This window comes from Chiloscyllium punctatum, chromosome 24 (assembly GCF_047496795.1).
Source record: "Chiloscyllium punctatum isolate Juve2018m chromosome 24, sChiPun1.3, whole genome shotgun sequence".
Lineage (NCBI taxonomy): Eukaryota > Metazoa > Chordata > Chondrichthyes > Orectolobiformes > Hemiscylliidae > Chiloscyllium > Chiloscyllium punctatum.
Genome location: NC_092762.1, coordinates 88,445,061 through 88,461,676, shown reverse-complemented (window position 1 = coordinate 88,461,676; position 16,616 = coordinate 88,445,061). Strand labels below are relative to the sequence as shown.

The window sequence follows — 16,616 nt, the reverse complement described above, 5'->3', positions numbered from 1 at the left end:
CCATAGTATTGAGAAATGTGTAGGTTAGGGTGGATTGGCTATGCCACGTTACCCATAGCGTTCAGGATGTGTAGGTTGGGTGCATTAGTCATGGATAATTCTAGGGTAGGGGAATGGGTCTGGGTGGGTTACTCTTTGTAGGGTCGGTGTGGACTGGTTGGGCTGAAGGGCCTGTTTCCATATTGGAGGGAATCTAATCTAATATAGAGTTAGGCTAAATATCAACCATGATTAACTCCTGAAGACGCAGCAGCAGCAGAACAGGCCTGAGGGGCTGCATGACCTACTCCTGTTCCCATGTTCATAAAGGTGTCGGACAAGGACTTGTCCTATAATTTCACATAGCAGCACTTATTCTCTGTGCTCAAATGCGAACCTTTAACACCTATCAATCAGACAGTGTTGGTTAGGGTGTGTTGAGAGTGTGGTGCTGGAAAAGCACAGCAGGTCAGGCGGCATCCGAGGAGCAGGAGAATCAACGTTTTGTCATAAGCCTTTTATCATGAATCTTGCCCAAAAGGGCTGATTGCAAAACGTGGACTCTCTTCCTCCTCAGATGCTGCCTGACCTGCTGTATTTTCCCAGCACCACACTCTCCACTCTGATCTCCCGCACCTGCAGTCCTCAGTTTCTCCTGGTTTGTGTGTGTGTGACCCATACCCCAGTGAGAGTCAGTGTGTGGGAGTGTGTACCCCAGTGAGAGTAAGTGTGTGTGTGTGTGGGAGCCCGTGCCCCAGTGAGAGTCTGTGTGTGTGTGTGTGTACCCCAGTGAGAGTCAGTGTGTGTCCCGAACCCCAGTGAGAGTGTGTGTGTGTGTGAGAGAGAGAGTGTGAGACCCATACCCCAGTGAGAGTCTGTGTGTGTGTGTGACCTGTACCCCAGTGAGAGTCTGAGTGTGGGGGAGCCTGTACCAAAGTGAGTGTCAAGGTGCGTGTGTGAGAGACCCATACCCCAGTGAGATTCATTGTGTGTGTGTCTGTGTGTGACCTGTACCCCAGTGAGAGTCAGTGTCTGTGTGACCTGCACCTCAGTGAGGTTCAGTGAGCGTGTGTGTGTGACCCGTACCCCAGTGCGAGTCAGTGTGTGACCCGTACCCCAGTGTGTGTGTGTGAGAGACCCGTACCCCAGTGAGAGTCAGTGTATGTCTGTGTGAGACCCGTACCCTAGTGAGAGTCAGTGTGTGTGTGACCCGGACCCCAGTAAGAGTCAATGTGTGTGTGTGTGTGTGTCTGTATGACCCGTACCCCAGTGAGAGTCAGTGTATGTGTGAGATTTGTACCCCAGTGAGTCAGTGTGTGTGTGTGTGTGTGTGACCCATACCCCAGTGAGAGTCAGCGTGTGTGTGTATGTGTCCCATATCCAAGTGAGAGTAAGTGTGTGGGGGGGAGCCTGTACCAAAGTGAGTGTCAAGGTGCGTGTGTGAGAGACCCATACCCCAGTGAGATTCATTGTGTGTGTGTCTGTGTGTGACCTGTACCCCAGTGAGATTCAGTGTCTGTGTGACCTGCACCCCAGTGAGATTCAATGAGTGTGTGAGACCCGTACCCGTGAGGTTCAGTGTGTGTGTGTGTGTGTCACCCGTACCCCAGTGAGGTTCAGTGAGTGTGTGTGTGTGACCCGTACCCCAGTGAGAGTCAGTGTGTGTGTGTGTGTGTGTGTGTGTGTGTGTGTGTGTCCCGAACCCCAGTGAGAGTCAGAGTGTGTGTGTCCCGAACCCCAGTGAGAGTCTGTGTGTGTGTCCCGAACCCCAGTGAAAGTCTGTGTGTGTGTCCCGAATCCCAGTGAGTATGTGTGTGTGTGTGTGTGAGAGAGAGACACACCCGAACCCCAGTGAGAAGTACCCCAGTAAGAGTCAGTGTGTGTGTGTCCCGTACCCCAGTGGGAGTCAGTGTGTGTGTGTCCCGTACCCCAGTGAGAGTCTGTGTGTGTGTGTCCCGAACCCCAGTGAGTATCTGTGTGTGTGTGTGTGTGTGAGAGAGAGACACACCCGAACCCCAGTGAGAAGTACCCCAGTAAGAGTCAGTGTGTGTGTGTCCCGTACCCCAGTGGGAGTCAGTGTGTGTGTGTCCCGAACCCCAGTGAGAGTCAGTGTGTGTGTGTCCCGTACCCCAGTGAGAGTCAGTGTGTGTGTGTGTGTCCCGTACCCCAGTGAGAGTCAGTGTGTGTGTGTCCCAAACCCCAGTAAGAGTCTGTGTGTGTGTGTGTGTCCCGTACCCCAGTGAGAGTCAGTGTGTGTGTGTCCCGTACCCCAGTGAGAGTCTGTGTGTGTGTGTGTCCCCCGAACCCCAGTGAGAGTCTGTGTGTGTGTGTGTCCCCCGAACCCCAGTGAGAGTCAGTGTGTGTGTGTGTCCCCCGAACCCCAGTGAGAGTCAGTGTGTGTGTGTGTGTCCCGAACCCCAGTGAGAGTCAGTGTGTGTGTGTGTCCCCCGAACCCCAGTGAGAGTCAGTGTGTGTGTGTCCCGAACCCCAGTGAGAGTCAGTGTGTGTGTGTGTCCCCCGAACCCCAGTGAGAGTCAGTGTGTGTGTGTCCCAAACCCCAGTAAGAGTCTGTGTGTGTGTGTGTGTGTGTCCCGAACTCCAGTGAGAGTCAGTGTGTGTGTGTGTGTCCCGTACCCCAGTGAGAGTCTGTGTGTGTGTGTCCCGAACCCCAGTGAGAGTCAGTGTGTGTGTGTGTCCCCCAAACCCCAGTGAGAGTCAGTGTGTGTCCCGAACCCCAGTAAGAGTCAGTGTGAGTGTGAGAGAGAGAGAGAGAGAGACACACACACCCATACCCCAGTGAGAGTCAGTGTGTGTGTGACATGTAACCTAGTAAGAGTCATTGTGTGTGTGACCCGTACCCCAATGAGAGTCAGTGTGTGTGTGTCCCCCGTACCCCAGTGAGAGTCTGTGTGTGTGTGTCCCCCGTACCCCAGTGAGAGTCTGTGTGTGTGTTTGTGTGTGTGACCCATACCCCAGTGCGAGTCAGCGTGTGTGTGACCCGTACCCCAGTGAGAGTCAGTGTCTGTGTGACCCATACCCCAGTGAGAGTCAGTGTCTGTGTGAGACTTGTACCCCAGTGAGTCAGTGTGTGTGACCTGTACCCCAGTGAGAGTCAGTGTCTGTATGACCTGTACCCCAGTGAGAGTCAGTGTCTGTGTGACCCGTACCCCAGTGAGAGTCAGTGTCTGTGTGACCCGTACCCCAGTGAGAGTCAGTGTCTGTGTGACCCGTACCCCAGTGAGAGTCTGTGTGTGTGTGTGTGTGTGTGTGTGTGTGTGTGTGTGTGTGTGTGTGTGTATGTGTGACAGACTGTTTTCACCAACTATAACACCAGAAATAAAGTAAACCATCCTTGTGTACCATAAAAAGGCCCATCCTTGGATATGTCCTGTCCCACCAGCAGGACAGACCCAGTGGGGGTTGGGCACAGTTGGGAGAGAGTTGCCTGAGAAGTCTGCAACATTGACCTGACACAATGAAGTTTCATGGGACCAGGTTAAACATGGGCATGGTACTGATTACCACTCACCGTTCTCCCTTAGCTGATGAATCAGTACTCCTCCACTTTGTTGAACAACACTTAGAGGAAGCACTGAGGATGTACTCTGGGTGGAGTATTCCAATATCCACCAAGAGTGGCTCAGCAGCAGTATTACTGATTGAGCTGGTCAGGTCTTAAAGGACATCGCTGCTAAACTGGGTCTGCAGCAGGTGGTGGGGGTGCCAAGAAGGTGGAAAATCATACTTGACCTAATCCTCACCAATCTTCCAGTTGCAGATGCATCTGTCCATGACAGTATCAGAGTATGGTGCTGGAAAAGCACAGCACATCAGGCAGCCTCTGAGAAGCAGGAGAATCAACGCTTCGAATATAAGCTTTCCATCAGGAATGAGGCTTGTTCCTGATGATTCCTGATGAAGAGCTTATGCCCGAAACGTTGATTCTCCTGCTCCTCGGAAGCTGCCGAACCTGCTGGGCTTTTCCAGCACCACAATCTCCACTCTGATCTCCAGCATCTGCAGTTCTCATTATCTCCTCGTATCAGTAAGAGTGACCACCACACAATCCTCGTGGGGTGAAGTCTTGGATTCACTTTGATGATATTCTCCATTGTATTGTATGGCACTATCACGGTGCTAAATGACTTCAGCAGGTCTAGCAACTGAAGACAGAGCATCCATGAGGCACTGTGGACCATCAACAGCAGCTGAACTGTACTCCAGCACAGTCTGTAACCTCATGGCCTGGCATATCCCCCACACATTTGTTACCATCGAGCCAGGGGATCAAATAAAAATACAAGGGATTAGACTTTCATAATAAGGAGCAGAATTAAGCCGTCCGACCCACCGGGGCTGCTCTGCCATTTGGTAAAATCAATGACTGCAGATGCTGGAAACCAAATACTGGATTAGTGGTGCTGGAAGAGCACAGCAGTTCAGGCAGCATCCAAGGAGCTTCGAAATCGACGTTTCGGGCAAAAGCCCTTCATCAGGAATAAAGGCAGTGAGCTCAACATTTCTCAACCCCATCCTCCTGCCTTTTCACCGTTACCTTTGATCCCCTGACGAATCCTGGGGTGTTTCTGTCTTAAATACACACAATGGCCTGGCCTCCACAGTCCACTGCAGCAATGAATTTCACTGAAGAAATTCCTCAACTCTAAAGGGTTGTCCCTTCACTCTGAGGCTGTGCCCTTGCTCCTAGTCTCCCTTATTAGTGAAAACATTTCTCTACCCCACTCAATCCAGGCCTGTCAGGATTCTCTAAGTTTCAATCCCCAATCATCCTTCTAAAATCCATTAAATACAGACCCAGAGTCCTTAACTGCTTCTCATATGAAAGTCCTTTATCTCTAGGATCATTCTTGTCAATCTCCTCAGGAGCCCCTCCAAAGCTAGCACATCCTTCCTAGACATAGCTTCCTTAAATTCCCTCTAAACTTCTTGCCCTTTACTTTAAACTCTTTATAATTTTGTGGATCTCAATCAAATTCCACGTGAGCTTTCCCTGCTCCAAGGAAAACTTCCCCAGTCTCTCTAGTCACTCTTCAGAGCTGAATCGCTTCAGCCGAGACAGCATGCAGGCGAATTTCCTCTTCACCCTCCAGTGGAACCATATCTTTCCTACAGAAGGGTGACCAGAACTGTGTACTGTACTCCAGCTGGGGACCTAAAGCTGTACACAGCTCTGTCATAACTTCCTTTATTTTGTATCCAACACCTTGAATAATAGTAAAAGGCAAATGTCCCATACGCCCTCTTAACCATCCTTTCCACATGTCCTGTCGCCTGCAATGATTTATGGTCATGCACACCAAGTCCCTCTGATTCTCTCTAATTCCTTGGGTCCCACAATGTTTCATATATTACCTTACCCTGTCACTCCTCCCAAAATGCATCACCTCACATTTTCCAGGAGTAAGTTCCATTTCCCATTGCTTTGCCCGTCCGACGAGCCCGTCCATATTTGTCCCATAAACCAAGGTTTTCCATCTTGCTATTTAACACATCACCAATTTTAGTGTCACCTATAAACTTACTGATAAAATGTACAATATTCAAGGGTTTGTGCCCTTACGCTAGGCGTGACTGGATCGGAATTGTACAGTACTGGTAAATAAGCAACTCGTTTGGTGCTTTCCTCTTGCTGCCTGTAAGCCTGCGAGTTCTTCCTTTTGAACTGACTCTCTCTTGAATCCACCTCCATTGAATGAAGGTGACTTTAGTCACGTGGGTGGTATTGACTGGTGCCTGGTCCTCAAAAGATTTAAATTGCTACCAAGTATAGGCACTGCCAATTTTGCCCTGCCATCATCTCCCCAAGTACGCACAAAACACATTGCTTTAATTGTATTTTTTTGGGGGGGGGGGGGTGGGGTGGTTGGTGGTGGTGGAAGGGGACCTATTCTACAATCCAGAGAGAGAATGGTGGAATCAAAACAGGTATCTGCTGGTAATTAATTCCAGTCCAATCCCAAGCTTTTTAAGCACAAAAGCTGTAATCGGTGGATCAGTGCTCTGCTGCAGTGGCTTTGCTCAGGTTTCTGATTCACTATTTATGGATTGTAGTCTGCAATCAGTGCTGAGTCAATCTATGAGTGGAGGACACAGAGACAACATGGGATTCCATGGTGACCATTGCTGCCTTATGACCACACTTTGTGAAGTCCTGCCAGAAACATCAAGATCCATCATTACCTCATTCATTGGCTTTCTGTAGGACCTTGCCATGCCCTAAAGTGACTCAGGACATTGAGAGTGCACACAAAGAAATGCAAAGCAATTCCTGCAGCGTATTGAAGGCACATTCTTACAATGAATTTCAGAGTGTTCTCATACAGGGCCATGTCTGCTGTCCCAGGGAGGCACCCAGCAGGAGCCTGACACACCCCCAGTCCCACTTGTTAAATACTTCACCTCCCTTCAGTTTGAATACAATCTTGGGGACCGGAAGAGGTTGGGTAAAAGCTAATCCAGGCTTCAGAGACAGCCAAATAAAACTACACTTCAGATGTTAAGCTTTGCATAAACAAGCCTGGTTTGGCTCCAGCAATTGTTCCAATCACCCAGAGGCTTCCACGACAGCAGCTGTTTCGGCAGGAGCCCAGTAGTGGGGTGGGGGGGGGGGGGGGAAAAGAGGACACAGATTACACCCAATACTGAGGGCAAGTCAGAAATAGCTTCACAGTGACACAAACACAGACAGGCTCCTGAAAAGTCCTTTATTCAATTTTGAAACAAAGAAATAACGACTAAAAATCAAAATACTGCTAACTCCCGGCTGCAGCAAACATGGACAAAAGCCACTGTTCACGGGGGCTCGTTGATAAATATCCCTCCTGTTTCAGATTGAGGTTAGCTTCGAGCTGCCTGCCATCAGGAAGAACAGCAGCTACTTGAGGTCAAAAGGAAGTCCCTCACCTGAGACTCGCACTCACCTGGGTAGTCAGAGTAATCCCAGAGCAAAGCTCATTGCAGACCAAGGGTTTTGGGTACGAGGGAATTGCAATCCTAAACAAAACCTCCAAGCAAAGATTGCAAGTGGGACACTGGGACGTACAACCGTTCCCTGCAGCCAGAGTCAGATGCCCAGGGTCCACCTCGCTCCCTTTCTCTGCAGGGGGGGGCTATGGGTTTGAACAGTCAGCAGCCGGAGGTGCAGAAACCCGATCCTGGCATCAGGAAAGGCTCCAAAGTTTGCTATTAGATAACCGATCACCACATAGCAAAAAGGGACCTTTCACAATGCGCTCTCAAAGAGCTCAATGTTACACATGGAGATCAATTATCCAAATCAGATTGGAGGAATATTGCTCACATCCCAGTTCAGGACACCACTGAATGACTGTCGGCCCACCCCCCACCAGCTCAGAGCCTGGTCAGACATCCCAGGACAGAAAACCACAACTGCAGATTTCCCTCCCAGAGATGGTGACTCTCCATGGGGTACAGGCTCCCCTACCTCTCCTGAAGAGGCTGACTCACACTGCAATTTTAATCAGTGTGAAGACATTGCCCTAGACATTCTATGCACAAATAGAATGATCAGTCACTCAAGTGGAGAATCAGGATTTAGGCTGATCCCGCAATGCAGTTTTAGAAATTCTTCTGAAAATGAATTATGATGGAAATAGTCAGGTCTTAATTCTTCAATTTCCAAGTCAGGAAGTTTGTGTTTCGGCAACAAGGCCTGTTTTCAGGCTGCACAGGAATCCCTCTCTTCTGTGACACTGAATTTGAACCTGGAGCCATCATTGTCAGAGGCAAAACAAACCCAAAACTGAATTACTGTGAATTAATTCATCCTCTGGCCTGGGCTGACTCAGGACTGGCATTCTCCCTGTTCCCCCTTATCATCACTTCCAGAGAGAGGAATTTATTGAGAGTTGCGGCTCAGAGTTGCTAATGTCAGGACAGCGTCAATTCAAGGGCATTGGTTTAACCAAAAAAAAACATCCTTTTAAAACTTTCATCTCACAATGTCCCCATCATTAATACATCAACTTCAACCCTGTGACAGAATGGAAGCAAAGCTGTCAGCACAGCAGCATTATGGGACAGATTGTGCAACAAGATCAGAGTGTGCAGACTCAGCGGCATGTTGCTGAAGCAGCCCTTAGACCCAGGCCTCCAAAATCAACATGAACCAGCCCCGACAGATTAACAGGTGGGCAGTGGCAGGGAAGCTTCAAGCTGCAGACAGGGCTAGGGTAGGGGGTGCATAGGATCATCCCAGAGAGAAAGGATCTCTATCCTCTGCCACCTGTAATTCATACTCTCCCAAGGAAATGAAGCCAGGGCTTGGCGAAAGGTCATTCAACTTTACTCAGGGGCAGAGTTACACGACTGCAGCTGGAGACAGCAAACAACTCAGAGAGAGAGTGGTACTCAACACAAATAGGATCAGAATGGAAAGCTTCTGGGACAGTGATTTGGCAGCAGCGGCTAGAGTGGACAGTCTCCACTCCAGGACAGACGTGAGGGGAAGAAAGGGCCAGACTATCAGGTAGAAAGTTAGTATCATCAGAGGCAAATCTTTATCAGCAAGTTACATGGAGCGATGCAGCACACCCCCCATAAACCTTTCACCATTGGCTTCAAAAACAGACAGCGCCGGAAACGAGAATACAAACCAGCCCCTCCCTCCCTCCCACCCACCCCTCAACCAAAAATAACCAATCCCCTCTTCTCCCCCTCCCAGCCAGGAAACAGTTTATTTTGGAACAGCAGTGACGTGACAGACCCCAAATATATTGACTGAAGAGAAGGGGTGGGAGGGACAACAAATATTGCAATGCAGCCTGGTCTCAGGCTCAGAGCAAGGGCAGCCATTAAGCCCCTGGAGGGGAGGGAGAGGGGGAGGGGAGGGGGGAGCAGGGAGGAGGGGGTCAGCTGGTCACCTCCCTCCTGCCCGATGATGGTCATGATTCTTCATTTCCTGAGTCGTCATCGTCATCATAGTAATCAGCATCACCATCATCTTCATCATCCATATCATCGTCGTACAGGTCATCATACAGCAAGTCCGAACTATTGTCATGTGGAGGGGCTTTCGTCTTGACACAATATTCCGCCAAAGTGGTTGGTACCTTCACACCATCTTTATCTGCTTCTGCCTTGGTGGCTAAAACCTGTTTTCTGAGAAAGATAAAAAAAAAAGGTTGTCCAGATTCAGTGAAGATTCAGACGAGCGAAGCTTCAACAGAATTTACCAGGAAAGCCATACGCAGACCATTCAGCCCATCGGCTTCCTCCCTCCCCTTTTTCATGTCACCCCATCAGCAGATCCTTCCAATTGACTTTTCCTATATCAATCCAGCCTCTCCTTAAGTTTATTGGCAGCATTCCCTCAGCTAAACCCCGTGTGAGTGAATCCCACAATAGCCCACTTGCCAAGTGAAGAGGTTTCTCCTGAATTACATTTCTGACCCTCTAGTTCTGCCTTCCTGCAAAAGTGGCTAATGTGAAAGGGCCAATGCCAAAACCTCCACCTGTCACACATCATCCAGAACAAGCTACTTCCATCCGCTCAGTCTCCCTGAGTGGTCAGTCTGGTATCATTGTCAGAAATCCATGTTGATTGAGGAACAGGCACAGGACAGGTCTGAGTACACTCAGTGGGGCACCATCAAGAAAGTACCATCATTTGAAACAGGCAATTCACAGTTGTCCCTCCTGCTCTTCTGGGTGAACACAGTTCTGCCACTCAGATCTTTTCGAAAGAAAAACAGGGGCTGGCTCCCTGGTACCTGAACAATGTTTACTCCCCAGTTAATAATAAAAATCCACTGGATGGCTCTGATTCATAAGTTTACGTGTCACGTCTGAATCAGAGGTCAACAGCAGAGAAAAACTGCATTAGGCCCATAGAGCCTGCATGAGTCAAAAGCCACCTATCTGTTCTGATCCCATTGTCCAGCACTTGGTCCATAGCCCTGTGCACTTATACCAAGGTGTACATCTAAATCCTACTTAGATCAAGGGTTGATGCGGTCGACATACATCTGTTGGGTGGTCCCTGTCACTCTCAGAAACACATCGGCTGACAGGGCCACTGATATGTGATACAGGACAGAGGAGGGAAGTGAAGCCAAAAAAGATGACAGAAAGGTCAAAGGAAACCAAAAGAGAAAAAGTGATCCTCACTCCACCGCAACTGGAGACAGGGATGGAATCGAGATGACTCAAAGGAAAAGGCAAGATTAAAGTGGTTCACTAGTCAAATAACAGACAAAAACTTCTCTAGAATGCATTGTCTCATGTTAACAGCAGTGCAAACACTTCAAATTCAACCAGAATTCTCATGGTCACACCATCAGAATCAAAAAGGAGTAGTTGTTTGAATGTTGCACTCAAACTCAAATGCTAAACAGAGACGACTTTATGGAATAAGACTGATCATTAGGAAATGGTTTTCACTGATGATGGATTCTGAAATTGACTTGGCAAAATTCAAGGAAACTATTTATTTACTGAACCCTAGTACAAACCTGCCACTCCAACTCAAATTCTCACAGTTAAACAATTCACAATGCTAGCTTCCCAACAAAATTTGTAAAGATACACCTGGAAAGATCTCTCACTTTTCCCAGGAAGACAAAATTCCTAAAACATTCAGTGAAAGAATAAATGAGTGATCCTGTATTTAAACCCCACCTGACATCAGAAGATTTGCATGCTTGTGAAGGGATCACTTGCACACATCTTGAAAATATACAAAGGGGCAGTAGATGTTTGAAACTAAGGGGACCCAAACATATACTGGCAGGGAAATTTGAAGGATCATCGCTCCGAAAGCTAGTGTGCTTCCAATTAAACCTGTTGGACTATAACCTGGTGTTGTGTGATTTTTAACTTTGTACATCCGAGTCCAACACCAGCATCTCCAAATTATGTCAGGTATAGACAGGATAGATCAAGCGAATCCTTACAAGAGTATAAAGGAAGTAGGAGTATACTTAAGAGGGAAATCAGGAAGGAAAAATGGGGACATGAGATAGCTTTGGAAAATAGAATTAAGGAGAATCCAAAGGGTTTTTACAAATGTATTAAGGACAAAAGGGTAACTAGGGAGAGAATAGGGCCCCTCAAAGATCAGCAAGGCGGCCTTTGTGTGGAGACGCAGAAAATGGGGGAGATACTAAATGAATATTTTGCATCAGTATTTACTGTGGAAAAGGATATGGAAGATATAGACTGTAGGGAAATAGAAGGTGACATCTTGCAAAATGTCCAGATTACAGAGGAGGAAGTGCTGGATGTCTTGAAATGGTTAAAAGTGGATAAATCTCCAGGACCTGATCAGGTGTACCCTAGAACTCTGTGGGAAGCTAGGGAAGTGATTGCTGGGCCTCTTGCTGAGATATTTGTAACATCAATAGTCACAGGGGAGGTGCCAGAAGACTGGAGTTTGGCAAACGTGGTGCCACTGTTTAAGAAGGGTGGTAATGATAAGCCAGGGAACTATGGACCAGTGAGCCTGACCTTGATGGTGGGCAAGTTGTTGGAGGGAATCCTGAGGGGCAGGATGTACATGTATTTGGACAGGCAAAGACTGATTCGGGATAGTCAACATGGCTTTGTGCGTGGGAAATCATGTCTCACAAACTTGATTGAGTTTTTTGAAGAAGTAACAAAGAGGATTGATGAGGGCAGAGCAGTAGATGTGATCTATATGGACTTCAGTAAGGCGTTCGACAAGGTTCCCCATGGGAGACTGATTAGCAAGGTTAGATCTCATGGAATACAGGGAGAACTAGCCATTTGGATACAGAACTGGCTCAAAGGTAAAAGACAGAGGGTGGTGGTGGAGGATTATTTTTCAGTCTGGAGGCCTGTGACCAGTGGAGTGCCACAAGAATCGGTGCTGGGCCCTCTACTTTTTGTCATTTATGTAAATGATTTGGATGAGAGCGTAAGAGGTAAAGTTAGTAAGTTTGCAGATGACACCAAAACTGAAGGTGTAGTGGACAGCAAAGAGGGTTACCTCAGATTACAACAGGATCTGGACCAGATGGGCCAATGGGCTGAGAAGTGGCAGATGGAGTTTAATTCAGATAAATGCGAGGTGCTGCATTTTGGGAAAGCAAATCTTAGCAGGACTTATACACTTAATAGTAAGGTCCTAGGGAGTGTTGCTGAACAAAGAGACCTTGGAGTGCAGGTTCATAGCTCCTTGAAAGTGGAGTCGCAGGTAGATAGGATAGTGAAGAAAGTGTTTCGTATGCTTTCATTTATTGGTCAGAGTATTGAGTACAGGAGTTGGGAGGTCATGTTGTGGCTGTACAGGACATTGGTTAGGCCACTGTTGGAATATTGCGTTCAATTCTGGTCTCCTTCCAATCGGAAAGATGTTGTGAAACCTGAAAGGGTTCAGAAAAGATTTACAAGGATGTTGCCAGGGTTGGAGGATCTGAGCTACAGGGAGAGGCTGAACAGGCTGGGGCTGTTTTCCCTGGAGCGGAGGCTGAGGCGTGACCTTACAGAGGTTTACAAAATGATGAGGGGCACGGATAGGGTAAATAGACAAAGTCTTTTCCCTGGGGTGGGGAAGTCCAGAACTAGAGGGCATAGGTTTAGGGTGAGAGGAGAAAGTTATAAAAGAGACCTACGACGCTACTTTTTCACGCAGAGGGTGGTACGTGTATGGAATGAGCTGCCAGAGGAAGTGGTGGATGCTGCTACAATTGCAACATTAAAAGGCATTTGGATGGGTATATGAATAGGAAGGGTTTGGAGGGATATGGGCCGGGTGCTGGCAGGTGGGACTAGATTGGGTTGGGATATCTGGTCGGCATGGACGGGTTGGACCGAAGGATCTGTTTCCGTGCTGTACATCTCTGACTATATAAACAGAAAGGAGGCTACACCACCAGTGCTTCATTTGAAGGCTCACTGAAGACGCGTGGTGACGAAACGTCTGACAACGAACCTTCCAGCTCAGCTAGCAAACTTATATCCAGAACCTCAACCTGACCTACACATTTTCTCAAAATACGCTAACATTTGGACCAAGGCTGGAAGGAGGTTAGCATCTAATGATCTTTAGGGATGGAAAGCGGTCATCCTTACCCAAGACACCACACCTACAGCAATATAATCGATTGGTCAATTGTGTGTGAAACGTCTGTGTTGGACATTTATTTACAAGATTGTGGCTGACCATCTTTGGAAGCAACTCCAACTCCATGCCCTGAACAAATAGAACAAAATCTTCCTGCTGCATCTGAATTATTTTATCATGGCATCTACCTTGGTGTCTTTAGCAAACTTGGCCATAAATTCTCCTCCTTTATTCAAGCTAGTTATAAAACCACAAAAATCTAATGCAGGTCCCTAGGAGACCCCATCAGTCAGTCATATCCTGATATACTACAGTACACTCAATCGCCCTGACTCTGGCTCCTGCCCTTGTCCCAATTTCTTACCCCCAGACTACAACTCATCGCAAGCTCCAGCACAACCTCCATTTCCTTCCAATCCTTCATTGTACCAGTTTGTAGCAGTGATGATAGCAATCTCAGCTGAAGTAGCCGAAACACTGACTCTGATTTGGTCCAAGTGCAATAGCGAAGCATTTTGGCCAATCTCCCCCTTTTTTGGAACTCCACATATCACCAGGCAGAGTTCCAGGTCATCACATTAACAACAACAGCCTGCTACAGCACAGAAACTCACACCATCATATCCCATATCCATCAGATTTTAGACAGACTTAGACTCACCTAATAATCTCTGCATACTCTCGATCCTTTCCTTTACTGTCCCGCCACTTCCTGAACATCACTGAAGCATCCACATTAGCAGGAGAAAACGTGTTTGGTTCATTCAACAGTGAAATGACACTGAGGAGAATTGTCCTGTCGTGAATCAGGAAGAGGGTGTTAAGCACAGGCAAAAACCGGAGATTAGAGGTAAGACAGGGGAGGGGAGACACAGCACATCAAAGCAGCAACACAAAACATAACTTATAGCAGACTCCTGTGAAAACAATTGCACTGATTTATGGAGCTTGTACCTGACATTTTGGGTGGGATTCCATCTCTCAGAGGGGAGCTCTCCACTCTGCGGGTCATCGACTGGTGGATGCAAAATTGAAATACACACATCCCCATTCTGCAGGGAGAGAGAAAGATTTCCTCAGTACCCATTCCCACAGGACAATCTCAAAGCTCCTGACTCTGACCCACTGCCCCTCCACACTTCTCCCACCCAGTGGAGGGCTCAAGCACTGCTCAGCCCCATGAACTTACTCTTCTGCACCCCACACAAAAGAAAAAAAAAGAGGCTAAGCTTACCTCATAGATATTGGGATGCCACATCTTAGTGAGGAAGCGGAATGTGGGTGGAGAGTATGGATAATCCATAGGAAATGTCAATTGTGCCTGGGAGAGGAAAGAAATAGCAGCATTTAGGCAAGCAAGGGACACCAAATCCCAATATCGATCCCCCCCACCACCACCAAAAGGGCTGCTTTTCTAATGAAATATTCAAAGACTCATCTGTCACTTTTGGCTGTAAACAATCCTATGTACATTTCTGTAAAACAAATAAGTTCTTCCTCATGTCCTGGAACCAATATTCATTCTTAAACCAATTTAAAAACAGAACACCACCCACGTTAGCTTGCGAATTTCCTGAGAAAAACTTAGTTACCCCATATGTGCTGACACCGATGAGTAAATTCACACATGATTGTGGGCTTGACACTGGAAACCAAGCAAAGCAACTTGTATTCTATAACATCTTTAACATATCCAATTATGAAACAAAATTTGACATAAGCCATGATATTAAGGCAGGTGATCAGAAATTTGGTCAAAGGAGGAGGGTGCAGGAGAGATAAGGTCAGCTTTAAAGGAGTCTTTCAAGGGGGACAGATGGGAACTCCAGAATTTCACTCTGAACAGTTGGTGATGGTAGAGATGGAAATCTGTAATGAACAGGACCAGAAGAAGCACAAACTATATATCAGGAGATTCTGAAGAAAGAGCAATCACAAGCCGCAAAAAGCAGAATCTTGGAAACAAAGACAAAGCAACCAGTTAATAGGGGAAATGCTGGAAAAATCTCAGCAGGTCTGGCAGCATCTATAGGGAGAGAAAAGAGCTGAACGTTGAGTCTAACTGACCCTTAGTTAGACTCGAAACATCAGCTCTTTTCTCTCCTTACAGATGCTGCCAGACCTGCTGAGATTTTCCAGCATTTTCTCTTTTTGGTTTCAGATTCCAGCATCTGCAGTAATTTGCTTTTAACTAGTTAATAGGAACTGCAACCCAGATCAGATTTTTTTTTCATTTGTAGAAGAGTTATGTACCTGGAATTTAGTGCCTTAAAGGGTGAGAACCAAGAATGATTACAGCATTTAAGAGTAGCTCAATAATTATTTGAAGTGCCACAGTAGATAGATGCTTGATGCCCGGAACAGACACAATGGACTGCACGGCCTCTCCATGTTATAAAACTCTACCACAGTGTCTCACGAAGGAGATCTCAATCAGCCTAGAGAAGAGGAGATAGATCCCCATAGATCCAGGGATCTCCAATTGGCGGCTCACACTCGGGGCCCAGAGTTCCAAATGTCTGTACGAAATCAGCACCAAACCCAACCCCCTACATCCTGCACCAAACCGGGCTGGAGAGAGAACAAATACCCCCACCCCCACCCAGCCCAACACCAGCTAAATCTGGGGGACAATTATCCCCTTAACCCCAGGGACCATTTCACCAACCACCCCCCCCCCCCAAACTGTCACTAAAAACACAGGCCCCTCCCAACACCCCCCAAACACCCGTCAGCGTTACCACCCTCCCCTCCCGGCCCGGCCCGGCCCGGCCCGGCCCGGCCCGAGGCCTCGGCCTCACCTTGAAGTAGCCGCCCTCGTAGTGAGTGTTGGGCGGCCCGAAGATCGCCACTTCCCAGTTGTAGAGGTCGGACTCGTCGACCAGGGTGATGCGGAAACCCTCCACCGGCTCCTCCTGGAGGCTCTTCAGCTCCAACATCAGCGCCTTCTGGGAGCTGCTGCTCTGCTGGTGAGCCATGGCCGCCGGGGCCGGGGCCGGAGCCGGAGCCGGAGCCGGAGCCGGGCCCCCGGGCCGGGCTGCGACGCGACTGACTGTGGGTTCGGTCCGGAGTTGTCTCCGCTCTGGGTCTTGGGCCTGTCCTGGGGGGTATCCGCTCTAGGTCCGGGGCCTATCCGGGAAGGGTATCCGCGGTGAGAGGGGGGGGTGGGGATCTCCTGCTGTGGCTCGGGGTGGGGGGTGGGGTGGCCCGTGGCCGGAGACTCGGCTCCGAGTCACTGACCCCGCGCTCTGGATACAATCGCTCACGTCACCGGCCCCGACCAATCGCAGCGCCGCCACAAAGTAGCAAATCACAATGTGTCCAATCAAGGACCGGTACCGCTCTCAACCAATCAGCACCCGGAGCAACAAGCGCCACCAGTCAACGAGCAGTGGTAGCAAGCTTCACCAATCGGAAGGCAGCAATGCAACTAAAGGAATCACGTGATAATGGAGCACTGGGCATTGTGGGAGATGTAGTCCTCCGCCGCGGCCAGTGGACCATTCCCCCAACGGCGTTGGACTGAATGGCAATACCCATGGACTTGACTTACTGGAACTTCCAGAAGTTA

The 16,616-nt window shown here is 48.3% G+C and overlaps 1 protein-coding gene across 1 annotated transcript; it reads right to left on the bottom strand.

Moving 5' to 3' along the window:
• Positions 1–6,690: 6,690 nt before the first annotated feature.
• On the bottom strand, positions 6,691–16,282 carry LOC140494824 (ubiquitin-conjugating enzyme E2 R2-like). The gene is made up of 5 exons (XM_072594477.1): positions 15,847–16,282; positions 14,280–14,366; positions 14,000–14,097; positions 13,707–13,841; positions 6,691–9,120 (listed from the first exon to the last, which is right to left on the bottom strand). Exons 1-5 carry the CDS (start codon positions 16,021–16,023, stop codon positions 8,904–8,906), a joined length of 714 nt encoding a protein of 237 aa, XP_072450578.1. The 5' UTR covers positions 16,024–16,282; the 3' UTR covers positions 6,691–8,903.
• Positions 16,283–16,616: the final 334 nt, after the last annotated feature.